A 27,021-nucleotide genomic window follows, 5' to 3' on the forward strand; every position below is an offset into this window, starting at 1 on the left:
AATGAGCCCAAGGCTTCATAAAGTGCTGCTGCTCCACCTCAGGGCCAGACAAGGGCTTGCTTCAGTTTGGACCAATAGTTATTTTAAAACGTCTCAGTATCAAAGCCACTTTGTTTTCTGATGTTTCAATGGTTTAAATAAATCCAAAAGATGGCACTAAAATTATTTAGTGGAAATATAATTACTTAGTAGAAATATTCCTGCTGGTTGCATGAACCATGAAATTTAGGGGATTGTTAGAAGATAGCTGCACTCAGACTAGCTGTTAGCTTATCACTCCTAAAGAATGTAAACTGTTTCTCAGCGTAGAGGCTGTTCTACTATGTAGCAAATGTTAAAGGGGTTGCTTTTCATTTTTTATGTAAAACAAAATGCTAAAATGCATTTAGGATTCAGTTTAAATTGTTTTTGGTCTGTGTATTCTCCGTCTTTGCACCCTAGTTCAGTGATTAGTGATATTCACTCTTTTCTGAGACTACTTTCAGGTTATTCTAGATTCAGGTCTCTAAAGAAACCCTGTGGATTACTGAGATTCAGAATGTTCATTGCATGGCAGGTTGAGACAGGGATATTAAAGATTAATATCTTTACAGCCAAGAAAATCTAATCAAAACTCTGTAATGCATCTTCTTGTGGGTCCAGATGGAGCTACGGAGGACCGAATAAAATGCTTCAATCGATTTGATGTCATTTGGATAAAAGAGAATAATAGAAGACAGAGATTGAAGATCATGGAGTTAGAATCTGTGGCTCCTTAATCCATCCAGGGCTACACGCCACTCTAGGATCACAAATATGAAGCTGTTACAGTTGAATAACATTTTGATTAATCTATGCACCAGGTTTCTGATAAAGATGCATGAGAAAAAGAAGCACCTGGGCCAACTGCATGATTTGTTATCCTCTTTATAACCTTTTCATTGTTGAATAGCATTTTAGAAATCAAATTGATTGAGCTGAATTCCTTGTCACACAAGTGATAGAGCCCCAAATGTCACCATTTCTCAGGATTTTTACATTTAACCTTCCCTACAACAAAAATATCTTTAATTATCACAGGCAGCTCTGAATAAACAGCTGATTGATCTTATAAAACCTCTAAAGTAGAGAGCAGACAACAGTGTGTGTGTGTGTGTGTGTGTGTGTGTGTGTGTGTGTGTGTGTGTGTGTGTGTGTGTGTGTGTGTGTGTGTGTGTGTGTCTAACAGCTTGTTTGCATGGTCTTGTCATGCTGTCCTTGCTCGGTCAGATCATTTGAGGTCATCGGCTAAGTTTTATGGGCCATTCCCATCTGTACCGGGTCGGCCCGGGCCGGGTAGCCCTAGTCGGCCCCAGCCTGGCCCGGTTGATTCCACACATCCTTGCCTTAAGCCCATGTGGGCTGATTCTACCCACCAATCAGAGGCTTGCTCTAATGGAAGGTGTGAATTTGCTGTCAGCAGTGGGTGTGTTGGCCTGGTCGGCCTGAAGCAGACCCCCTCGAGAAGAGGGCTGATAATGAGCCTTGGTTGGCCCGGAAAAATACCAGGCCACCCAGATATGTAAACAACCTACGCTACCCGGCCCGTGACGACCCGGTACAGATGGGAATGGCCCAATAGTTGTTTGGAGCGACTAAACATTTTTGAATCTCACACGTTCATTTATAATTTAGAATAAACCAAAATCAGCTATTTTATTTAAAGCCGCCTTAAACTGTAATGAAGGCCTGTTCCTCGTCACTGTGGTTTGGTTTTCTCTTGAGGAAATAGAAACAAAAATGCTTGCTTCAGTGCCTGCAGCCTCTAGATATCGGCATGAATCGACAAAAGCGTTATGTGTTCAGTCATCTGGATGTTTTCTGCTCTAAAGTAAAATGATTTGTATGTTTGTTACACAAGAAAAAGGCTCAAATAAATAAATAAATAAATAAATGTTGGCAGTCAATAATTTTTTTATTCATATTTCAAGGTAATTTAGAGACAACCCCTTATTTTTACTCCTTTACAGGATGCCTTAGGGCAAATTTTCACAGGAATTCTTCTATTCAGGTCATATTTTCAAGTACAACATAAAAATAAAAACACTTATGCTGCAGACCATTACAGGTGAATTTAGTGCAACATCCTGCAAAGAGCATCCCTCATTGAGACAATTATACATAAAAACACAAAAGAAGTAAAAAAAAAAAAAAAAAAAAAGTCCATCGGATGGCTGCTACCTGTACACGTTTTCTCTTCACTCACAAACACAAGCCTGACAACAGCAGACGAGAGACGAACGTCTTTAAAGGGTCTGAAGTCTGATGATGTGAATCACATGCATGCTGACACAGAGGCCAGCTGTTTAAAGAGGACGTGACAAACTTCTCTTGTCGGATTCCGTTCTGAACGTCAGCCGTTGGCTCGCTTACGAGGCTGCTTTTGCCGTCGGGGTTTTAGGATGACGTAGCGCCTGTAGGTGGTGTGATGGTCGGAGAAAAATGGGATGTAGAAGGCTCTGAAGACAGGAGAAGACCTAACAGAGAAAAGGTGTCAGCAGTAAAATAATTTAAGGTCCCCATAATCCTTTAGGCGCCAAAGTCACAATATTGCGACAAGCGTCATTGCTTAACGAGCCACAGCTATAAATATGATCCCTCGTGGAGTTACTACTTTACATCAGAAGATAGTGGGCATGTGTAAATTCAGGGTGACCAACACTTATGGGTGTGTTTATATTGAAAGTTTCTGAGTTTTTAGGGTTTGAAAATCGCCTACTGCCAAGAGGTTCCCGGTAGGGGAGAGGACGAGACGAGGAGGTGAGTGCAGCACGAAGAGGGCGAATATTAGAGGGATAACACTTACAATTGCTGGCAGGTCTGGTCTTTGTTGACTGATCTCTTTGTCTGGTCATTACTGACTTCGATCAGGAAGCAAAATATTCAAGCTCTGATGAAGAATTTCACTCATCCAGCCAGAAAGATTGATCAGACAGCTGGTGCCGCATGAGAGTAAGGTGTCTGGAGCTCACAAGCTCCAAACGTTGGGTTTGATGTTTGTTCCACCGTGTTTGGGACATGGTGGATGTAGAAATGATGGTTAAAAAACACTGCTAACCCTAACCACAGCAGATGCACTTTATATGGAGATCCAAGTGTGCCACATAATCATCAAAATATTCTTTCCCTTGGATCAAATGATCATTATATTCAAGGGAAGGACATCCCTGAAGCCGTACAGGCCCAAAGAAACCAGACAAATATGGCTAAAAAGCATCTCTCTTGAATGAGGCCAAAATAAAAATTCTAAAGATACAATATAAAAGATAATCTATGAAATTTAAATGTCTAAGGAGCTTTATTTGTACATATAAATAAAACATTTCTAAATTTGATGAAAAGTTCTAAATAACATGTAAAAAATGATGCATTCCAATACGGCAGCCTTGTGATGTCATAATATCCAAATTAGATTGGCGAACACAAACTGTGAGTCCTGCTGAAGATTTTTCTCATTTACAGTTTACCTTCATCTCCAACCAGTTCCAAGCTACAACCTTTTGAAATATTCATGTCAAAATGGATTATTTTCTTGAAAAATCTCTGGCGCCCATGTTAAATGCAGAAGAAAGAAAACAGATTTGTGAAAATACCTTGATGCTTGAAGGAAAGGCTTAAAGGCAATGACGCTCCACTCCTCCTTGTTTGATGAGTACCGTGGCTCGAGTGGCGTCTCCTCATCCGTCTCTAGATCCACCAGGTAGTGGCACTGTTTTACATCGACCTGCACAAAAAGAGATCAATAGTCAGTTTAACTGCAGGTAAACTGGATGCCAAACATCTTCATGACTCAGTAACTCACGTATCTGGACGGCTCCTCCAGGTTCTGGTCATTCATGTTAGCCGGAATGATCTGTGTGGCCAGAGGCCCCGGGGCGTACGGCTGAGGAAGCTGCCCCTTAAATTCAGACTGGATGAAGTGCAGCTGCCAGCTACAGAGACACAGAGTCACTTATCAGGAGACCTACGACACACTTGTATCTGAAATAAATCAAAAATCTGAATCCCCTTTTTAGTGAATCTGCAGAATGCAATGCTAAATTGTGCTAATGTTTTAAACACTTTCCTCAAGAAAAGCGTTAGCTAAATGGTGGTTCATCGCCTTAAAACAGCAGAAGTAGATGGAACAAGATCAAATAAGTCAGCTAGCCTAGAAATCTAGACAGAGAGCAGCCAAAGCAAAACAATTTAGCTCTGCATGTCTGAGTAGCCACGCCACTTTGGAACCTCCGCAGCCCAGGCCAGTCAGGTGGTTGGCCAATCACAGCACTCTGTCAGTTTTTTGGGCCAATCACAGCACTGTCAGTTTGGTGGGTTGGATATTACTGCGACTGAGCAAAACTAAGATGGCAGAGGCTTGTATGTAGGCTTCTTCTTCCGGCTCTTGGAGAGTACAGACGCTTTTTTCCTCCTCTCCTCCCTTTCTTATCCCAAGGCTCTTTGTCTGTCTTTGGGCGTACGGCGCTTCAGCATTTTTTCTGGAAACTGGAAATTATTAAAAATGGACCTGGTCAGTTGATCTCTCAATGCGATTGACAAGATTTTTTCAACGATGAGAGCGGGAGAATGAGCTCCCGGATGCACCTCTGGGACAGAGCCAGCCGGGCACATCATGGACTCCTGGAAACAGTGGAACCTGATCTGCCTCCCTCAACTGTCTGTAGAGGATTCTGAAGACGTCTGGATTTCGTGGTGTTGGTGTCGGGATTCCTGCTGTTTGGCCTTAGCAGTTACCTGGCTTACCGGAAAATTAATGAGCTTTCGGGGAATATTGGCTCAATCCCGGAGCTCAGGGATGGATTACACCGCGCTGTGAACGCACAAAGTCATATAATTGTCGAGATGAGTCGTAAGCTTGGAACTTTGGCTGAGATTCAGGCTCTGGCACAGAAGGTTGATTCCATCAAGGAGCGAGTTGACGGGACGGCACGGTTGGGAATAGATTAATTTACGCCATTATTGGATTTAGAGGGGTTGGAGACCAACAGAAATTTAAGACAGAGAGGAATTTATCTCTGTCTGACCCAAAAACAAGTTCTTATCTGAATCGGGTGCCCTGTTGCCTTTGAGCCTGTGAGGCTGAAGTGATTACTCCCCCTCAGAAGAAATGTGGAATGCTGCCGTCACCATGGCAACTCTGTCTCCCTATCCCAGCCTGGGCGGGACTGCGAACGGTGAAGGCTGTGGAACAGTTTCCAGAAGTCACTGTGCTCTCTAACCCAAATACCTCCCTCCCCTGTCCAAACGGAGGTGACGAGCGCTGCTTATCGCAGCTGTGTGCACTGATGTGAGGAGAGTAGAGACTTGGGCTTCTCTTTGACCAAAAAGCAGATAGTACGTAAACGTAGCTAATAAGTCGTGACCAGACTACACATTCAGATTTATAGAATGGACTGCCAGACTGTAAGTCAGCATCTCACAGGACTAATTTGTAAATCGTCCCCGTGAGGAAGTTTCCAGATCGTCTCACTACTCCTGGGGGATTTGGGTGAGCAGCAGCGACATGTTTAAAACATTTGCAAGACAAAAGTTCACACGAGCCTCAAACTCATCACAGTTACTTCTTCGTTTATTTTCACCAAATGCAACGACACATTTGTTAATGCTAAAGGCAGACTAGGCCAGCGTTTGTCCCTGCAGGCCCAGCTCGTGCCACATGGATGCCGTAAGCTCCATTTTATTTTTGTGGCCCATCCTGTTAGATCATCGCTCTGTGATGGCCGGTGTTCGAACGGACGGTGGGCCTCACGAAAGTGAATATTTTTTTCTTTATAAGTCAGATTGGTTGGTGTTCCCCTGGCAGCTTGGTGCCCTACACACAGTGCTTGATGCATGTGGGTTAGGGTCTGCCACCTTTACAGTAGGACGAGTTGTTTTTCCTCTCAGTTCACTCAAAATAAAACCCATTACTGTTGAAAAGAGTCATCATTTGGAAGGTCCAAAGAGCCACCTGTGACTCGAGTGTCAGGATGCAGATCGCTGCCAGACAGCCATAGCAGCAATTAAAAAGGATTCCCAGTTTAGTTGTGCTATTATTCCAGGATGGTTAAGGGAAATTGTTCAACTCCTGGAGCGTCTTGGGCCAAAAGTCTGCTGGAAAGTCGTGAGACATTTGTGCAGATTCATTTAGATTGTGCACATGTGCCTTGAATACAAAGGAATAAAAGTAAATCTGAAAATGTACATAACTGTCTTGTTAAAGACCCCCATACAGAAAAGGAAAACTTAAGAGACAGAGAGAACTCTTTCATCTTTCATCATTTTATCACCAGAACCCCTTCCTTTCACCACATCACGCCGGTTCTCCAGCAGCTTCACTGGCTCCCAGTTAAATTCAGGTCCATCTTCAAAATTCTCCTCCATACCTTCAAAGCAATCCACAACCTCTCTCCTCCATATATCTCAGACCTTATAAGTATTCACACCCCGTCCCGTTCACTCAGATCTTCTTCTTCCATCCATCTTGCGGTTCCTTCTGCCCGTCTCGCTACCATGGGGAGCAGAGCTTTCAGCCGCTCTGCTCCTCGACTCTGGAACTCACTTCCCCCAGACATCAGGAACGTCGACAGTTTTACCCTTTTCAAAACAAAACTCAAAACACACACGTTTAAATCTGCCTACAACCTCTGATTTTATTGAAATGTTTCTCTCTGTTTTTTCTTCTTTGGGTTTTATTATTGTTTTATTGTATTTTATTACGTGTTTTGTGTAAAGTGACCTTGGGTGTCCTGAAAGGGGCTTTTAAATAAAATGTATTATTATTATTATTATTATTATCATCTAGCTAAAAATCTGGAGATTTTAATGTTTTAGTAAATTATCTCTTCTTCGTTTCCTTAATCCCTTATTTCTTGCATTCTTTTCTCTCTAAACCAAATTTTCTTTTTAGGCCTCCCCCCAACATGACAGTCATTTAAATCATCAGAAGAGAAACGCTTCTGTAGAAGTTGTGGGTACTGACTTGTGTGGCAGGAGGAAGCTGCTCGGGAAGCGGAACCACTCTTTACCAACACACACACTGACGGGTCTCTCATCAGGCACCGAGTGTAGCGCCGGATCCTTGGTGATGCGGTGGAACTCTGGGTACAGGTCCAAAGGAGCATGGTAGCCTTCAAGTAGAGGAAAGGTTCAGCCTTGTGTTGTACAAAACTGTCGATCTGCGTAGGGAGAGGAATGTGTGTTTAAACACACACCTCTGAAGAGGGCAACCGAGCGAGACAACGACAACACGGCAAAGACAACAACTGCACTTAAGGCCAGCCAGTTGGAGGAGATGGTGTAGTGCTCCAGTCTGTACCGTTGGAACAGGAAATGGTAGCATTTCTGAGAAAAATAAAATAAAGAATCCTTTTATTCTGATTATTATTAAAAAGAAACCCAAACACACCAAATACAGCAAACAGAATCTCAGACCTGCAGAGAAGAGAGAGCTACTGCCCCGCTGAGGCAGATGAGCGGGTAGATGGGAAAGAGGAAACGCTCTTCTTTGTGAGGCCTAGTGAAGAAGACCAGCATCCACAGATACATGGGAGACAGAGTCAGCCAGTATGGGCGGCCCAGGTTCTGCACTGCAAAAAATAAAATAAAATCACAAGAAGATCGCATTTAAATCAACACTAAAGAGTTTATACCACTTTAAGCTGTGATTCTTGAGCATATCAACTTCACATTAGACAGCACACTGCTGCCCTCTGGTGACCATGGCTTGTATTTGAGTGTGGCGTGTGTGTAGAAAACCTTTTTTTCTTTGTTGGTGCGGCTAATATTGAGGTGCGCTCTATAGTCTGGAAATTACGGTATATGTTGTGTGTGTGTGTGTCTGCTCTGTCTTCTCCATCCCCAGTGAGTCGTGGTGGATGGCTGCTTATACTGAGCCAGGATCCTCTGGAGGTTTCTTCCTGTTAAAAGGGAGTTTTCCTCCCCACTGTTACTAAATGCTTGCTTAGTATGAGGATTGCTGTAGTCTCTGACACTAGTCAGTGACTCGATGCAATTTGCTGGGTTCCTTATAAAGGACTTCTTTCTGATTGGTTTAATGAACTGACCTGTATTGGAATGTTTTATTATGTGAAGTGCCTTGAGACGACGCTTGTCGTGATTTGGTGCTATATAAATAAACTTGAATTCAATTGAATTGAATTGAAAGTCTCAACAGAAATCGAGACTCATCAGACCAGACAACATTTTTCCAGTCTTCAACTAACCTATTTTGGTGAGCTGGTGCAAATTGTAGCCTCTTTTTCCTGTTTGTAGTGGAAATGAGTGGTACCCGGTGGGGTCTTCTGCTGTTGTAGCCCATCCGCCTCAAGGCTGTGTGTGTTGTGGCGTCACAAATGCTTTGCTGCATTCCTCGGTTGTAACGAGTGGTTATTTCAGTCAAAGTTGCACCTCTGTCAGCTTGAATCAGTCGGCCAGTTCTCCTCTGACCTTTGGCATCAACAAGGCATTTCACCCACAGGACTGCCGCATGCTGGATGTTTTTCCCTTTTAACACCATTCTTTATAAACCTTAGAAATGGTTGTGGGTGAAAATCCCAGTAACTGAGCAGATTGTGAAATACTCAGACCGGCCCGTCTGGCATCAACAACCATGCCACGCTCAAAATAGCTTAAATCACCTTTCTTTCCCGTTCTGACCTTCAGTTTGGAGTTCAGGAGATTGTCCTGACCAGGACCACACCCCTAAATGCATTGAAGCAACTGCCATGTGATTGGTTGATTAGATAATTGCGTTAAGGAGAAGTTGAACAGGTGTTCCTAATAACCCTTTAGGTGAGTCTATAATGGAGTGAATTAAAGTGCGCAAACAAATGATTCAATTAAATATCCACAGAGGGCCGTTTGTTGCTCTGTGCAGCTTCCGAGAGCCTCTTGTGACTCACAGCTCATCAAAAAAACATTCAGTCCTCACCATTGAACCTGTGCAACAGCGTTTCCATGAGAGCAGTGAGCGGCAGGGAAAGCAGTGCCAGAACAAATACCAGATTAAAGTTCAGGACGCCGTTCGTGAAGTAGAAATGCCATGGCTCCGTACCTAGGAATGGAGTGAAACCAATCATTAAAAATACCCCAGAAAAATCACAGACAGGTGTATTTAGAATAAAAATATTGAATATGTCTGAAGTTTTACTAGAAAAGTATGTTACACCAGCCTGCTTCAGAGGAATATGTCACGATTTGCACAAGAAGTTGCTGTTACCTAGTTGGGAAAACCTAAAAACTTCTAAAATACAACATCTAAGATGGTTTATTAAAGTTGTACTTTGATGAAAACCAATTTTTAATTATTATTTTTGATTATAATTAGTCACTGTTTTTTTTTTCATGCAGCCTGGACATGAAAATAAGTCTCCTAGAAAATAGACAGTGAAACTTTCACCCATCTTAACTTGTGACGGGGACGGCTGTTGTTTTAGCATCCAGGAAGCAGCAGAGAACATTTAGCAGAAGCTAACGGTTAGCGTTAGCAAATCCACCACACAGCAGAACTCCTCCAGGCTTGTGCCATTTGTTGAGATAAAATATCAATGTAGCAGAGCAAACAGTCAGTGGTAGACAGCTTGCTGTTATCCAATCAGAGGAGAATTATCCAAATATCAGGAAATAAGACTCCAAATCCGGCTCAGCTCAACTCTGATCAAATTTCAGGACTGATTTTGACACCAGTATGAAATAATGTTAAGTGTTTTGTAGGTTACCATACAGATCAGGTCCATGTGGGGTGAACACGTTGTACAGGAGGATGTTGAGTGGAGCGATCACTAGTTTGCCATAGAACAGAGAGTCTACTGTCACCAAGGGGACCTGACAACCACAGAAGAAGAAAAAAGTGGATCAATCTCCGTCTTGTTAACCAAGGATGTCCAAAGTGTGGCCTGTGGGCTGCTGGCAGCCCTCAGTCATTTTATGTGGCCCTTGAATGAAATAAATCATATTAAGTTAAACTGTTTATTTAACCCTCCCACTGTCCTATTGGATGACCCCGCCAGGAAAGTTGACCATTGAACAGGATTGATGGTTTATGTGAAAATGGTGAGGTGGTGCTCACTCCTCACCCCTGCCACATGGACCTCACGGGATAAACCATCAATCCTGCTCAATGATCAACTTTCCTGGAAGACAGTGGGAGGGATAAACACCGAATTTGCGCCAATGACAAAATCCACAGCTGATTCTTGAGCATTTGTATGTTTTTGTTTTCCATGTGTAACCCATAAGCTAGAACCTTAATGAGGTATTAACTAATTGGCTTACTAATATGATCCATCCTCAATTTAGATAAAATATAAAATATAAATTAAGGAAATTAACAATACTAATTAATAGATATCTAATTAACTAATAGATAATTTCATAATGAATTATTGGAAGGGTGAATAACTAAAATAACGAGTTTAATATTAAACATCGGTTAAAACAAGAATCTTGAACATCACTAACAGAAACAGAAGAGGAAAGCTGTATACTATTGGTCCAGGTGGGAATCTGAAATTTCATTGGCTGAGAGAAATAAGTCCCGCCTCCGCGAAATAAAACCGTGCGACGCAGCTGAGCGAGAGGAGAGACAAACGGCTGTGCAGCACGCAGATACAGAAAGCAAAGACTGAGCGGTTAGAGAGAGAGAGAGAGAGAAAAAAAAACAACGGTCGAGGCCGTGAAGAACCCTGATTTGGGTGCCGCATAGATAGAGGGAGAGGCGGACTTGACTCCTTCTAATAAGAGCTAGGAACTTGGAACCAACGCGGTGAGTAAAGAAAAAAGAAGAGAAAAAGCTAACGATGCAACTTAAAAAAAAAAGGAAACTTAAATAGCTTATCAAATTAATTCCATTCTTATAGATTTGTGTGGAGACGACAGAGTGAACCAATCCTCTGTAGGAGGGAACCGTTGGAGCGCGTTGGTGAGTGAATGAGATTAAATTCAGTAAATTATTAAATTCAAAAAGCTAATTACAGCAACCGAGGTGACAGCAGTGGGCTGCTAGACGTTAGATCCCAGGAGTTAACATCTCAAACTACCAGTTAACGGTGGTAGGGCATATAGGAGTTAACGGCTCAAACCGCCAGTTAACGGCGGTACGGCATATAGGATTCCCAGGAGTTAACGGCTCAAACCGCCAGTTAACGGTGGTACGGCCTAGATGTACAAGGTCCTCAGGGGCGTTATAGCTAACGCCATAGAATTAGCAATGCGTCCCTTAACCAAACATTTAATAATAAAAAAAATAGATAAATAAAAATAAATAAAAGCTAACTGATTAGGGAGGAATTATTTTACAAAGGTGGACCAAAGGACCAGAATTTATATTTTGTTGAATTTTGTTATAGAACATTTTATTTATTTATTTATTTATTTATTTATTTATTTATTGTGTTACAGATATACAAGGTGTCACAATGCTGTATAGAAACACAACTAAATGTATCCTTGTTGTCATGAATGTATTTCTTGTTGAATAGTGTAGAGTAATAGAATCTAACTGAGCCTATTGAGCTGAACAATTGTTGTCATATGTAATTATATTTCCAGAGCTACTGAGAATTATTTTAATAGACAATCAAATTGATGTTATGTTAGTTGAACTGTGAACCCAAACATGATTGGCTATGCCAATAGAGTGAAGCATTTGTTTAAGTCTGTAAGACTTTATGCTGTGATGTGACGAGAAGGGTCGATGCCAACTCGCTAACAGTCCTGTTGTTTACAGGCTGGGTTTTTTTTTTCCTTGGGTTTGATCCCGACTCCTATGATCGCTCACTTGGAACGAGAACTGGATTTCTTCCTGACGAGGGAGATGGCGAGCCTTAACCACTGAACGAACCAGGACATCTCAAGTAACTGAAGAGCAGACTGCTCTCTTCTGTGAACAATCTCAACGGTGCGGTAGGAAAAAATCGCACCACCGGACTCTGACTTTCACCCCAAGCGTGGGGATTTGACTTGACGCCGGCTGACTTGTGACTCATATGATCAAATCTCATACCGAGCATTTTACTATTGTCGATTGTTTTCATCTGTTTTTGTGTGTTATCTTTATGTGTTATATTTCCCATTATTATTAAAATTTAGTATATAAACCGTTTCATGCTATACCCGTGACTCCAGTCATTCTTAAACAACCTCCAATTCTCCCCGAACCTAATTATTGGCCCATTTGTTTATTTTTTCTTTTAATTATCTTATTGTATCCTGTAATCCGGTTACATAAAACTTGGCGAGCCAGCCAGGAGAATTGTAGAGTTGTTACCTTAGCTAACCATTGACTGACATCATAAGAGTGCCTGGAGGTCACAGTGGTTTGCCATTTTGGCATTATTGGTACTTTTGAGTGTTTTAAAATGGAAGTTGTGAAAACAGAAAAGGTCAAAGTTTCAAATGCTGTTTTAATCAGTGGGTTAACTGATACAGACCTTGATAACGAAGTCTTTGGGTTTATGGAAGGATTCGGACCAGTTAACAGGCGCATTAAGTTACCAAACTGTGATCAGATTATTGTGGAGTTTCAACATGAAGCCACTGTTAAGGAATTAAAGAAACAATGTTTACCCTATGACAAACCTTGTACTAGGAACCCAGATGTTTTCTTTCATATTCAAGACCTAGCCAGCGCGTACAGTCTAGAAACTAGCACATCTGCCACTGATGCCTATCTGTCAGAGCTCAGGGACATAGCTGCGCGTAGCAATCAATCATTTAAAGACCTTCTAATGGAGGAACTGGCAAAAATTGGGGAATCTTTAGGAAGGGATACCCATGCATCTGAACCAGTCACTGAACCAGAGCCAATGCTCCATAGTGACCAAGTTACATATTCCCTGCCTTTAACACCAGAAGTTAACTATATGAACAACTCAAAGGACAATTGTCCACCTACAGAGACTGGAAAACAAAACCCTTGCATTCCACCAAATCTTTTAAACACACCTGAGGTTCAGCGAGTTATTGTGGAACACATTGTTAAAAGCAGTGAGGTTATCCCTCCGCCTACTTCACAATACAGACTAAAACCGTTCTCAGGGCGAGTTCCACACCCTTCTTTTGAAACTGACTATGATACTTGGCGTAGTAGTGTAGTGTTATGCATAAATGATCCTTCACTCACCAAGTCCCAAATTGTACGAAGAATCGTGGAGAGTCTGTCAGCCCCAGCAGCGAGCATCGTTAAAGCTCTTAGTCCAAAATCCGACCCGGAAACGTACCTTGAACATCTCGATTCAGCTTACGCAGCTGTCGAAGACGGCGACGAGCTCTTTGCTCGCTTCTTAAACACAAACCAGGACAGTGGTGAAAAACCTTCCGATTACTTTCAGAGGTTATACACCTTGTTAAACCTAGTTATTCAGAGGAATGGAATTTCCTCCAGTGACGCCGACCAGCAGCTGCTCAAGCAGTTTTGCAGAGGCTGTTGGGACAGCTCGCTGATTTCAAACCTGCAACTCGAACAAAAGAAAGACAACCCGCCTCATTTTACAGCACTTCTCCTCAAACTGCGCACTGAAGAAGACAAACAGGCTACTAAAGCAGCACGCATGAAACAACACTTAGGGGCACAACGAACTAGAGTGTATTCAAATGTGCAAACAACATGCTCTCAGAGTAAAAACACTTGTGAACTGGAAATAGATGATAACTGTGATGACTTACGCAAACAAATCGCTGAGCTCAGGAGCCAAATTGCACAGCTTAAGGTTAACAACACAGATAAAAAGGCAAAGAAAACTCAAAAAGAGTCAAAACCCCGTGTGGGGACTAAAATTCCAGATGAGCCCAAACAGATTCAGCAGATAACAGCAGTGGTGCCCAGACCAAAGCCTGGATACTGTTTTAAGTGCGGAGAAGATGGGCACATAGCTTCTAGCTGTAGCAACGAGCCAAATCCAGCACTAGTTGCAACTAAAAGACTTGCTCTTAGACAGAAGCAGCGCGAGTGGGAGATGTCAAAGCCAATTGCTCAGTCTCCTCCTTTAAACCGGTAGAAGCTCCTATCGTGGGACAGATAGGTGCTAAAGTAGAACCAAGTCCCTCTAAGGAAAGGACAGAGAGACTTTTTTGCAAGCCAGTTCATGCTCATTCAGTGCCAAAACTTCCCAAAAGATTAGTGGGTGGGCGATGCACAGCTACAGTCTCAGTTAACAGTGTTGAATGTAATTGTTTACTGGATTCAGGGTCCCAGGTAACCACCATTGCCAATTCTTTTTACCAAGAACACTTACCTGACCTCTCAATTAAACCCATCAGTAATCTGTTAGAAGTCGAGGGCGCAAACGGTCAAGCAGTTCCTTATTTAGGATACATAGAGATAAGTGTCACATTTCCAAAAGAGCTCGATCAGTCTGGACTTGAGTTACCTACCCTCGCGTTAGTGGTTCCGGATATAAGCTCAAACTCTGATACACCACTACTCATTGGCACAAACACACTCGATCCTTTGTATGAGCAATTGTCTGCCAATAACTTACCTGATTCCAAGGCACTCTCTTATGGGTACCAACACGTGCTAAAAGCCTTAGCAGTCAGAAAAAAACAAAGCAAAGATGGACGAGTTGGTGTGGTGAAGCTTCGAGGGAGAACCCAAGAAGTTCTCCCTGCAAATAAAAAACTGTTACTAGAAGGGTTTATGCAACCCAGCCAAAACAAGCATGAGCCTTATGCACTCATTGAACAACCCACCAATGGTTCTCTACCAGGGGGTATAATTGTAGACTGTTGCCTCATTTCCTTACCTTCACATGGTCCATACAAAGTACCTGTTGTACTAAGAAACGAAACTAACCATGACATCACATTACCCACTAACTGTGTGATCGCTGAGTTAGTTAAAGCCGATCGTGTTATGCCATATCCAGAACCTGACAAAAGTGATCAGAAAGTACTTGCGGCGTGTAGTTCGCAGCAACAGACTTCACCTTCAAACCCTCCTCTCAGTTTTGACTTCGGTACTTCGCCCTTGTCCGAAGAATGGAAAGGGAGGATCACCAACAAACTTAACACTTACTCCGATGTGTTTTCGCACCACGATCTTGATTTTGGTCATACACAACAGATAAGACATCACATCAACTTAAAAGACGAGACCCCATTCAAACAGAAATCTCGGCCGATCCATCCACATGATTATGAAGCCGTGAGAAAACATTTGGAAGCCCTCTTGGAAACCGGTATAATAAGAGAGTCGGAGTCTCCATTTGCCTCACCAATAGTGGTAGTTCGGAAAAAGAATGGTGAGGTACGTCTATGTATAGACTATAGAAAGCTTAATCTGCAAACCATTCGCGACGCATATGCCCTGCCTAACTTGGAGGAGTCCTTTTCTGCTCTCGCTGGATCACAGTGGTTTTCTGTGATGGACCTCAAGTCAGGTTACTATCAAATAGAGATGTGTGAAAAGGATAAACCTAAAACTGCTTTTGTTTGCCCGTTTGGGTTTTATGAATTTAACCGTATGCCACAAGGAATAACAAATGCTCCAAGCACTTTCCAACGGGTTATGGAAAAGTGTATGAAGGACATTAATCTGAAGGAAGTGTTAGTTTTCCTAGACGACTTGATCGTCTTTTCCAACTCCTTGGAAGAACACGAAACCAGACTTTCTCACGTTCTTGAACGGCTTAGAGAATACGGACTCAAGCTATCACCAGATAAGTGTCGTTTTTTCCAGACATCTGTGCGTTATCTTGGACATATAGTATCTCGAGATGGCATAAAAACCGATCCAGATAAGGTGGAAGCACTCAAAACATGGCCGAAGCCTCAGACTTTGAAGGAACTCCAATCTTTCTTAGGATTTACCGGTTATTACCGACGCTTCGTTAAAGATTACTCAAATATTGTCAAGCCACTAACATCTCTCACGGCTGGTTATCCACCCAAACGGAAAAACTTTAAAACACCACCATGTAGATCAAAGTACTTGAACCCCAAAGAACCCTTTGGGAATCGTTGGAGCCAAGACTGTGAGAAGTCCTTTCAAACTATTATTGAAAAACTTACCACTTCGCCAGTTCTTGGCTACGCTGACGCAAAACTCCCATATCTAGTACACACAGATGCTAGTACGACCGGACTCGGTGCAGCGCTATACCAAGTGCAAAACGGTGTCACACAGGTAATCGCTTATGCAAGTCGCGGTTTAAGCTCTAGTGAAACTAGGTACCCTGCGCACAAGTTGGAGTTTCTAGCCTTAAAGTGGGCCATAACAGATAAGTTTCATGACTATTTGTATGGGAACACATTCACTGTCATTACTGATAATAATCCGTTAACTTACCTCTTAACAACGGCAAAACTCGATGCAACGAGCTATCGTTGGCTAGCTGCGTTGTCCACCTATAATTTTGACATCAGATACCGTGCAGGTACACAGAACGTTGACGCGGATGGCCTGTCTAGGAGGCTGCATGATAAACCTGAAGACAACTCAAAATTCACTGAGGAATGCCAACGACTAGTTGAGTTCCGATCTCATCTTTTATCCTCTGTCAAAGAAGTCGAGCTTCAACTTCAAGCCGAAGCAGTGAAGGCAACATGCCAAAAGCACATGGTCTTGGATGAGACTGATTCTCCTTGTGGTTTAGTTCAGTCACTTGCCATGTCTGCAGCGGCCATTCCAGACCTATTCCAGTTGGAAGACAATAGTGACAGTTTCTTTGCTGTGCCCAAGTATAACCATGCTGACCTTGTCTCCTTGCAGAGGAAAGATCCAACCATTGGCCGAGTCATTCAGCTGCTTATGACTGACAATAAACCGCCAACTGATACTATTGCAGAACCCCCGGTGGTTCTTAACCTTTTGAGAGAGTGGAAACGGTTTGAGTTTCAAAATGATTTACTGTACCGGAGACGCCAATTAGGACCAGAGACATCATTGCAGTTAGTCTTGCCTGATTCATTACGTTCAACAGTCATGCAAAGCCTACATGATGATATGGGGCATCTTGGGGTTGAACGTACGACAGATCTCATTCGGTCCCGTTTTTACTGGCCAAGAATGGCTAGTGATATCGAAATCAAAGTTAAAACTTGCGAAAGATGTATCCGTCGGAAGGCCCTCCCTGACAAAGCTGCTCCAATGGTGAGTATTACCACCACCAGACCTATGGAGTTAGTTTGCATGGATTTTCTCTCCATAGAACCAGACAGTAAGAACACTAAAGATGTCTTAGTGATTACAGACCATTTTACAAAGTATGCAGTGTCCATCCCAACCAAAGATCAGAAAGCCACCACCGTCGCGAAGAACCTGTGGGAACATTTTTTAGTCCACTACGGGTTTCCTGAGCGTCTTCATAGTGATCAGGGACGGGATTTCGAATCACGTACAATCAAGGAACTTTGTTCTTTACTTGGTATCCGTAAAGTCAGAACGAGCCCTTATCACCCTCGTGGCAACCCCGTTGAACGGTACAATCGTACATTACTCAGCATGTTGGGAACTTTACAAGCCACTGAGAAACATCACTGGCGCGATTTTGTAAAACCACTTACTCACTCGTACAATTGTACAAAAAATGACGTGACGGGATACTCTCCCTACGAGCTAATGTTCGGTAGGCAGCCTCGGTTGCCTATAGATATTGCCTTTGGGTTACCGCATTTGAACAAGCCCTCTATAACTCATTCTCAGTATGTTAAAGAACTGAAGAGTCATCTGGAACAGAGTTATGACATTGTCATAAAAAACTCTCAAAAAACAGCGAGGAAGAACAAAGAACGGTTCGACAGAAACATTCGTGAGTCCACACTAGGTGTGGGAGATCGTGTTTTAGTCCGAAATCTTCGCTTAAGAGAAAAGCATAAATTAGCAGACAAATGGGAGCAAACAGTGTATATAGTTCTCAAACAGATGGAAAACTTGCCAGTATACACTGTAAAACCAGAGAACGGAGAAGGACCCAACAGAACACTCCACAGAGATCTTTTACTGCCTTGTGGTTTTCTCTCTTCATTAGAAAATGAAACAGAACGCGTTACGAAACCTAGCAGACCTCATACAAGACAGAGTTCAGCCTTAGAACCTGACCCAGATGAGCCACTTGACGAAGAGGTAGATGAGTTTTATTACTCTGATCTTCCACAAGTGCTAAACCGACCATCCTATCAAATAGCGGTCACCTTGCCAAATAGGGAACTCATAGCAGATTCAGGACCGGTAAATAATATTCAACAACAAAACACACTATCCTTACACACAGGGGATCGCAAGGAACCAACCTTAGCTGGTAATGAAAATGCTGAATTGTCCTTACTTGACAAAGGCATCAACACCGAAACATTCTTACCTGAAAGAGTGAAAGAAGCAGCAACATACTTACCTGAAAAAACGAAAAAAAACGAAGTATACTTACCCGACGTAGAAACGGGGGATGAAACTAACACAAACCTACCTCAATTGGATGGTGTCCTAAAGTCGCAGCAACGTGATGTAAGTTTTGAACCCATCATACACGATCAGACACATACATCTGAAAAGACCAAAGTCTTAGAGAATAGCTCATCAGCTCTGTCGGAAACAGAGAGCTCACTTCGTCCTGTCTCAGTTGAGAATCAAACCGAAACGGATGAGCATGATACTGTGCAACCAGAGATGTATGTCAGGAGATCTGAACGAAGTAGTCAGCCTACTCAAAGACTAACTTACTCTCAATTGGGCAATCCACTAGTGACCGTAGTTAGGTCCCTTTTCCAAGGACTTAATAAAGCTTTTATTGACTCTCTTACTCAAGAAGTTGTGTACCCCGTAGAAACAATGCACAGGGACGTGCATGATATTTAATGGGGGAGGATGTAACCCATAAGCTAGAACCTTAATGAGGTATTAACTAATTGGCTTACTAATATGATCCATCCTCAATTTAGATAAAATATAAAATATAAATTAAGGAAATTAACAATACTAATTAATAGATATCTAATTAACTAATAGATAATTTCATAATGAATTATTGGAAGGGTGAATAACTAAAATAACGAGTTTAATATTAAACATCGGTTAAAACAAGAATCTTGAACATCACTAACAGAAACAGAAGAGGAAAGCTGTATACTATTGGTCCAGGTGGGAATCTGAAATTTCATTGGCTGAGAGAAATAAGTCCCGCCTCCGCGAAATAAAACCGTGCGACGCAGCTGAGCGAGAGGAGAGACAAACGGCTGTGCAGCACGCAGATACAGAAAGCAAAGACTGAGCGGTTAGAGAGAGAGAGAGAGAGAAAAAAAAAACAACGGTCGAGGCCGTGAAGAACCCTGATTTGGGTGCCGCATAGATAGAGGGAGAGGCGGACTTGACTCCTTCTAATAAGAGCTAGGAACTTGGAACCAACGCGGTGAGTAAAGAAAAAAGAAGAGAAAAAGCTAACGATGCAACTTAAAAAAAAAAAGGAAACTTAAATAGCTTATCAAATTAATTCCATTCTTATAGATTTGTGTGGAGACGACAGAGTGAACCAATCCTCTGTAGGAGGGAACCGTTGGAGCGCGTTGGTGAGTGAATGAGATTAAATTCAGTAAATTATTAAATTCAAAAAGCTAATTACAGCAACCGAGGTGACAGCAGTGGGCTGCTAGACGTTAGATCCCAGGAGTTAACATCTCAAACTACCAGTTAACGGTGGTAGGGCATATAGGAGTTAACGGCTCAAACCGCCAGTTAACGGCGGTACGGCATATAGGATTCCCAGGAGTTAACGGCTCAAACCGCCAGTTAACGGTGGTACGGCCTAGATGTACAAGGTCCTCAGGGGCGTTATAGCTAACGCCATAGAATTAGCAATGCGTCCCTTAACCAAACATTTAATAATAAAAAAAATAGATAAATAAAAATAAATAAAAGCTAACTGATTAGGGAGGAATTATTTTACAAAGGTGGACCAAAGGACCAGAATTTATATTTTGTTGAATTTTGTTATAGAACATTTTATTTATTTATTTATTTATTTATTTATTTATTGTGTTACAGATATACAAGGTGTCACAATGCTGTATAGAAACACAACTAAATGTATCCTTGTTGTCATGAATGTATTTCTTGTTGAATAGTGTAGAGTAATAGAATCTAACTGAGCCTATTGAGCTGAACAATTGTTGTCATATGTAATTATATTTCCAGAGCTACTGAGAATTATTTTAATAGACAATCAAATTGATGTTATGTTAGTTGAACTGTGAACCCAAACATGATTGGCTATGCCAATAGAGTGAAGCATTTGTTTAAGTCTGTAAGACTTTATGCTGTGATGTGACGAGAAGGGTCGATGCCAACTCGCTAACAGTCCTGTTGTTTACAGGCTGGGTTTTTTTTTTCCTTGGGTTTGATCCCGACTCCTATGATCGCTCACTTGGAACGAGAACTGGATTTCTTCCTGACGAGGGAGATGGCGAGCCTTAACCACTGAACGAACCAGGACATCTCAAGTAACTGAAGAGCAGACTGCTCTCTTCTGTGAACAATCTCAACGGTGCGGTAGGAAAAAATCGCACCACCGGACTCTGACTTTCACCCCAAGCGTGGGGATTTGACTTGACGCCGGCTGACTTGTGACTCATATGATCAAATCTCATACCGAGCATTTTACTATTGTCGATTGTTTTCATCTGTTTTTGTGTGTTATCTTTATGTGTTATATTTCCCATTATTATTAAAATTTAGTATATAAACCGTTTCATGCTATACCCGTGACTCCAGTCATTCTTAAACAACCTCCAATTATCCCCGAACCTAATTATTGGCCCATTTGTTTATTTTTTCTTTTAATTATCTTATTGTATCCTGTAATCCGGTTACACATGCATTCCTTAAATGATTCCCACCAGCAGAAGAAGAAGAGCAACAGCCGACCAGATGGTGAAACTTTTCCACTCCCTCTTAATCACCAGCAGGTCAAACGCAATTGGAATCCTGCAATCGATTACCACAATAAAAGATGTTTTAAATAAAGCTGTGATGCTTTAAAACAAGCACGTCCTGGAAAATCGACCCTTTAAAATCAGTCATACCCAATTAGAACGGAAAAAGGCCATCCAACAATGGCACCGGCGGCTACACCCATAACTGCCAACGCCGTTGAGTCCTGAAACCATCCCGTCATGGCTACCAGAGTTGTGTACATGCAGAAGGAGGAAGGCAGGAAAGCTGAGGAGAAAAACAAGCAGGATTAGGAATGATAAAGGAGCAAAATGCTCACAAGAGACTGCTACAGACGCACATCACACATGGTGGGTGTCCTGCACTTCACCTGGAATTCTGAGCTTCTGATGAACAAAATTACAAAGGAAAGAAACCAGAGCTAAAGCAGAGAAGTAAACAACCAAACATTATTTACTTCTGAGCAGATTCTGCTCCCAGTATGATAGATCAGATCCGTCCAGACTTTCTACTGGCCTCTGGATGATTCAGGCATCAAAAACCTGGACTGAAATGGTGAGTATGAGAAAACTCATTATTGTGCTTTTGGTGAATAAATTATGCACGAAAAGTGCCAAGTAATAAAAACCTTACTAGAGCTCGGCCAAATTCTTTTCAGAGTATAAGACTAGCCAAATAATTTCAGCCCAGTCGAGAGCAGATCATTTCCATAAGTACAGTGTTGGAGAAGGGAGGTTCTTAATGTAAAAGTAGGGAATATTAGATTTGAATTGTGTTTCCATGTAGAAAAGTGCCCAATCATCAGGTCAACACTTCAATGCTGTCAGAGTGGATCTGACTACGAAGGAGGCACAAGACTCTGTAATAATCTCATTCAACAGCAACGTGTACAAAAGGACAGAGAGAGATAAACAAGTAGTAAATCTGACCAACCTGCGGATGAGCAGAACATTCCCGTGCTCAGAACAAGGAACGCCAACATCAGACGGCCCACGTGCAAACCAAACTTCTTACAAACAGCCCTGCATCACATGCAAACAAACCAGGCTCTTTACCCCCATGTCTACGTAGCACAGAGCAACACAAATAAAACCCCACCCGCTTAGACTGAACAGTTATCATAATAGCACATTTCTGCCATGTTGTGATTTCCATGTCATTCATTTCTAGTCTGGTTGCGTTATTTTTTTCAGCAAGTTCTTCTTGTTTAGGTGGCGGCTTTATTGTGGGCAGAAAGTAAGAATTTAAATGCAGTGCATACATGACAGCTCAGCACCAACGTTCATCTAGGGGAACAAACTCACTTGTAGAAATAGAGTTCACAGACACAGCAGCAGAAGGCTAAGACACATCGTACAAAGTAGAACACCAATACCTGCAACACAATCATAACACAAGCCTGTAATTACTCTGGCTGTATTTTCCCAACAAAGCCAGACTAAAACTGGTCCAATAGCTCCAGCTGCAAACACAAACTCTTTGTGGCTTTAAGCTGATTAGAACATTTGGTCTAAATGACACAAGATGCAATAATTACAAGGGATGTTACCTTGTTAGTCTGTAGAACATGGGCATGTAAACAAGCAGGTAGCGCATGTAACCATAAGTAAGCATAGGACCTGATGGCGTACAGGGGAGAGTATTCCCAGGTTTGCATTCCTGTGCCGTACAATAAATAGTGCATCTGCAGAAACACATTTAGAAAGGAGAAATCAGATTAATCACATGATTATACTGTAGGTAGCACAAGTAGCATGCACCAGTAGCTGCTGCAACAGTTTAAAATACATGCTTTTTTATATATTTATTTATTTATTTATTAAAGTTGCATGATGCAAGAATGACATCCTATGCTCAAGATTGTGTCCTGCAGTCCGTGGATCAAAACAAACATCTCCTCTCCGAGCTACTGTTGCTAGTTGCCGATCAGCGCCAGAAGACTGTAAGGCGAGTGAAGACGAGTCACACGGTCATTTGATAAGTAGATAAATATATTTCACGGTAACATCAAGTTGTTGGCAATTAAAAACGTAGCTTGAGATATTTTTTAGAGCCAACTTTTTTTTTTTCTAATTCATCGTTACCTCAACAGTAGCCACTAGCCTTCTTCACCCCATACTATAGTAAAACAAACCAAAAAATGCCGTGGCTTCTTAGGGTTACATGAAATAACTTCTGGGTCGCTCCTTTTACTGGCTTCCAATCTGTCCACAAGGCCACTGCTTTCTGCTAGCCGGTATCAATCAAATTACCCATGCAAGTAGGGCTGAGCAATATGGCAAATATGGCATTTACCAATATAGCTCTTTTTGTATCCTGAAAACATTATTCATAACAAAATTGCATTATTTCTTTTAATGCAATTCATACTTCGTATCTTGGATCAAGTGTTTGCACCAACTCAAAGCCTACATTTTTCAAGGTGTAGACTGGAACCATATCTTTGCAGATGTGCTTGGCAACTGCAGTAGTGATCTCTTTCCATCTGCAGGGTGTGCGTCGGGTAAATGGCTGTTGCAGCGTCTGTGTCTGGAGTCTGTTATGAGCGTTTACGCTACCACTCGACGCTGCTCTTACGGCTTTTGCTTGTTGACTCTGTAATAGGGTTGGGTAATAAATCGAAAATTTATCATTATCAAAAATTCTGATTCTTATCGAGAACTTTTTCCCATGTCAATAAATTTGATAATAAAAAAATGAAAAGGTGTGTGTAGGTTGGCAACATTCATGTCCCTTTATGAATGTGTACCACCTTGAGTCACATAAAAATGTGACTCAAGTAATACACGTGACAGCTCCATCTATTGGACAACTTTTGTTTCTGCGCATACCTGTAGTTATCGTCCATTTATCGTTATCGAGGTGAAATCCTCAATGTATCGTGATATTGATTTCAGGCCATATTGCCCAGCCCTACTCTATTCTTTTTTTTTTTTTGGTTTTCGCTCAGGTGATAAAATACATGTGTAGTGTCGGGAGTCCATTGCTGGCACCGGAAGCCAGCAAACTCTACAAACAACTGTTTTATGGACCACGTCAGCTTTCCTATATCCAAACCACATCCATGCAACAGACGTTGCCCCTATTTTAAGTACAAGCTCCTCAGTTTGGGTTGGCAGGCTGTCCTGTTGAAAATTACCCTGGTCTGAACTGTGTCCGCTACAGTCTTCCTCCATGTTATTTTATGCATGGCTAGCGTGTGTGGGCATGCTGTAAGGTGCATGTTGACATAAAATACTGCAGTAAAATGCCTAAACGTGGTGTAAATGATAAAGCTTCATATAAAACAATAGACATTTTCTATCGTACAGATGAAATATTTTGTCATTTCGCCCAGCCCTACATGCCGGCACAGATTTGGCAACCCCCAGGCCCACATACGACTGGCTCTGGAGCCAGGAAGTATTGAGGTTGTAAAGACTTACTACAGCCCTCTTTAGCATTTTTAAAAGGAGAAAAACTGACAACACCCCAGAAGGAAACCTGTTTCAGCAACCTTCCTTCTAGCATGCTTGAGAGTGTTTTGTAATTATTTCACTGTAACATTATTATTGTACAGTTAAGCACACGGTAACAGGAACAAACGAATAGCAGAAATAAACATTGTATGTTAGACATCAGCAGCATTAGAAATTATTTAATTGCCTAAATGTGATCATGACAGCAGGCTGCACTCACAGGCTCCCAGTAGTTGAACGTTTCATCACAGTCTGAGATGTTACTGAGCAAAGCTGCACAGAAGCGTGCAGAGAGAAGGCATTTGAATGCTGTTGAGCCTTCTGGAGCCCACACCTGTCCTCCACGGCTTATCAACCTGTTCAAGACAAGGTATTCATTCAGATATACAATTTTTCTACTGAACTCTGGAGTTGAGAGACAAATTAACTGAGTGGTTTTGAGCAGTGGAGCTAAATTCTTACTGTACGTCTCAAATGTCAACTGTTTCACATGCACTTCAATATTCTAACATATAGTCCTAATAATCCAGTTGGATCCTACAGGTACTATAATTTTTAAAGCATCTGCTTGAAAAAGGCAGATTTTTTTTTTGTAATTCTTCAACCCACAAGAGGGAAGCTCTCTATTTGCTGAGTCTAATAGAAACAGAATAGAATAGACAATCAATCCCACAGCACTGCTCAGCGCTGACCCTCACCTTACTTTTTATTACACGTCATCTTCCAATTCTATCAACATTCCTGTGAAACACCTCCACTTGTCAAATAACAACAACCTCTATTATAATCGGAAAAGCTGCTGTTACCTAGTTGTGTCTGAAGAAAACGAGATAAACCATCATCTGTTGATGGTGTAATCGCTTTGATATAGAATGAATGAATCGTAAACACACTGCGTTGCCTACACACGCCGGGGGACTGTTTTTCTGGAGCGGAAGCACACGAGCATTAGTGAATTTTGTGTGAGAAAACGTGGCGGTCCAGTTGTCCGGTGGACGTTACCAGTTGTTGTTGCTTGTTACTGTCAAAACCTGATAGTTAGCTAGTTAGCTAGCTGTCGGTCACTCGGAGCTCGAGCAGCGGCACCGCGGACTCCACGTTCAAGACTCCGGATCGTACTCACTCTGGCCCAGTCTCTGTGGATTTACTGTCTTCACTGATTTTCTCCTCTTTAGCTGGACGGACCTCGGCGCCGGCGGGGACATTGTTGGCATCTTGTCTGCTGCCTCGTCTGTTTCGCTGCCGAAGCGCCTTGGCCGCCATGTTTACTTATGCCGAGTTGCGCGCTTCGTTCATTTTCGGGTATTTTCGCCTCGTCTCCTCCCCCCATTGATGGCAAATAAAATAATCCAAGTACAAAAATCTAATCCATACAGCCTTACTTCTAGGATTTCAGTTATCTGTTGTGATGAGAAAGGTTTTTATGAAAAAGAAATAAAGTCAGAAATCACATAAAAGCAGTTTGCCAATGGTTGGACACACACACACACACACACACACACACACACACACACACACACTATATATATATATATATATATATATATATATATATATATATATATATATATATATATATATATATATATATATATACACTGTGTTGTGAAACCTTATGAACTTCTAATTACTACCTTGAAGTTATTTGGATTGCAGTTTTTTTATTCTCTTATTCATTTGACCAAAGTTGATTCCTATTTTAGGTTTCTAATTCAGGAACAGTAATTCCAACTAATGTTTCATCTGCCTCAACAGCTTTAATCTACTCTAATTATAAAATGTGAAATATTTAATTTCATGACTGACCAATCAGGACTTAAGATAAATCGACTGTTTACAAACATCAATCTAAAATGCTGAAAAATATGTGGACAATATGATAATCCAAACTCTTGATAAAGAAAGTGAAGAAAGTGGCCTCCTTTGAACTTTAACCAATCAACTGAAGGTTTCACAAACTATCAACATTATTTAAAGGACTCTGTAAATGTTTTTAGTGTCTTTTTTTATTCTTATAGGCAGCTTTTAAATCAGTATTTATTCTGTGTATATATCAGTATATATCACTAGGTATATCTCACATTCCATTAACTTGGTTTAAGTCATATTTTACAGACAGAACTCAGTTCATTCAGCTGGACACATGTACCTCCACCCCCACTCCTGTAGTATCTGGGGTTCCTCAAGGTTCTGTCCTTGTTCATCTGCTGTTGATCATTTATCTGCTCCCTTTGGGTGTCATTTTTCGTAAATGGAAGATAAATTTTCATTGTTACACAGACGACACCCAGTTATACACAGTTATATTGAGGTGCTTCTTATGGGCACAAAATCTGCAAAAGCGAAGGCATCAGTGTTGTCAGTACTAATAGACAACACTTCTGTTACCTGTACAGATCAGATAAAAAGCCTTGGTGTAATTCTGGACAGCACATTTTCATTCTGGTTCAAAAGTAGGCTGCTCATATAATCACCAGAACACCCTATTTGAATCACATCACCCTCGTTATTCAGCAGCTCCATTGGCTGCCAATAAAGTTCAGGGTCCTCTACAAAATTTTAGTCCTTACTTATAAGGCCATTAATAATCTTGCCCCCTCTTATCTCTCACAGCTCCTACAAGTCACTAAACCTTCTCGCGTGCTCAGATCGTCTTCTTCCATCAACTTAAATAATCCACCAGCA

At 41.6% G+C, this 27,021-nt stretch overlaps 1 protein-coding gene across 2 annotated transcripts; it reads right to left on the minus strand.

The window, feature by feature from the left end:
* Positions 1 to 1,914: 1,914 nt before the first annotated feature.
* alg9 (ALG9 alpha-1,2-mannosyltransferase) lies at positions 1,915 to 25,810 on the minus strand. Of its 2 annotated transcripts, XM_015960716.3 has the most exons (15): positions 25,460 to 25,810; positions 24,557 to 24,692; positions 22,428 to 22,562; positions 22,183 to 22,253; positions 21,812 to 21,900; positions 21,010 to 21,145; positions 20,824 to 20,911; positions 9,717 to 9,822; positions 8,930 to 9,052; positions 7,432 to 7,586; positions 7,212 to 7,341; positions 6,980 to 7,127; positions 3,821 to 3,950; positions 3,612 to 3,742; positions 1,915 to 2,495 (listed from the first exon to the last, which is right to left on the minus strand). In XM_015960716.3, exons 1-15 carry the CDS (start codon positions 25,597 to 25,599, stop codon positions 2,372 to 2,374), a joined length of 1,842 nt encoding a protein of 613 aa, XP_015816202.2. In that variant the 5' UTR covers positions 25,600 to 25,810; the 3' UTR covers positions 1,915 to 2,371. The 2 variants fall into 2 exon arrangements, with proteins under 2 accessions (XP_015816202.2, XP_015816203.2); XM_015960717.3 differs by lacking the exon at positions 22,183 to 22,253 and having other exon boundaries at positions 25,460 to 25,597.
* Between the last annotated feature and the right edge of the window lie 1,211 nt (positions 25,811 to 27,021).

The sequence above is a fragment of the Nothobranchius furzeri genome, chromosome 10 (assembly GCF_043380555.1).
Source record: "Nothobranchius furzeri strain GRZ-AD chromosome 10, NfurGRZ-RIMD1, whole genome shotgun sequence".
NCBI lineage: Eukaryota > Metazoa > Chordata > Actinopteri > Cyprinodontiformes > Nothobranchiidae > Nothobranchius > Nothobranchius furzeri.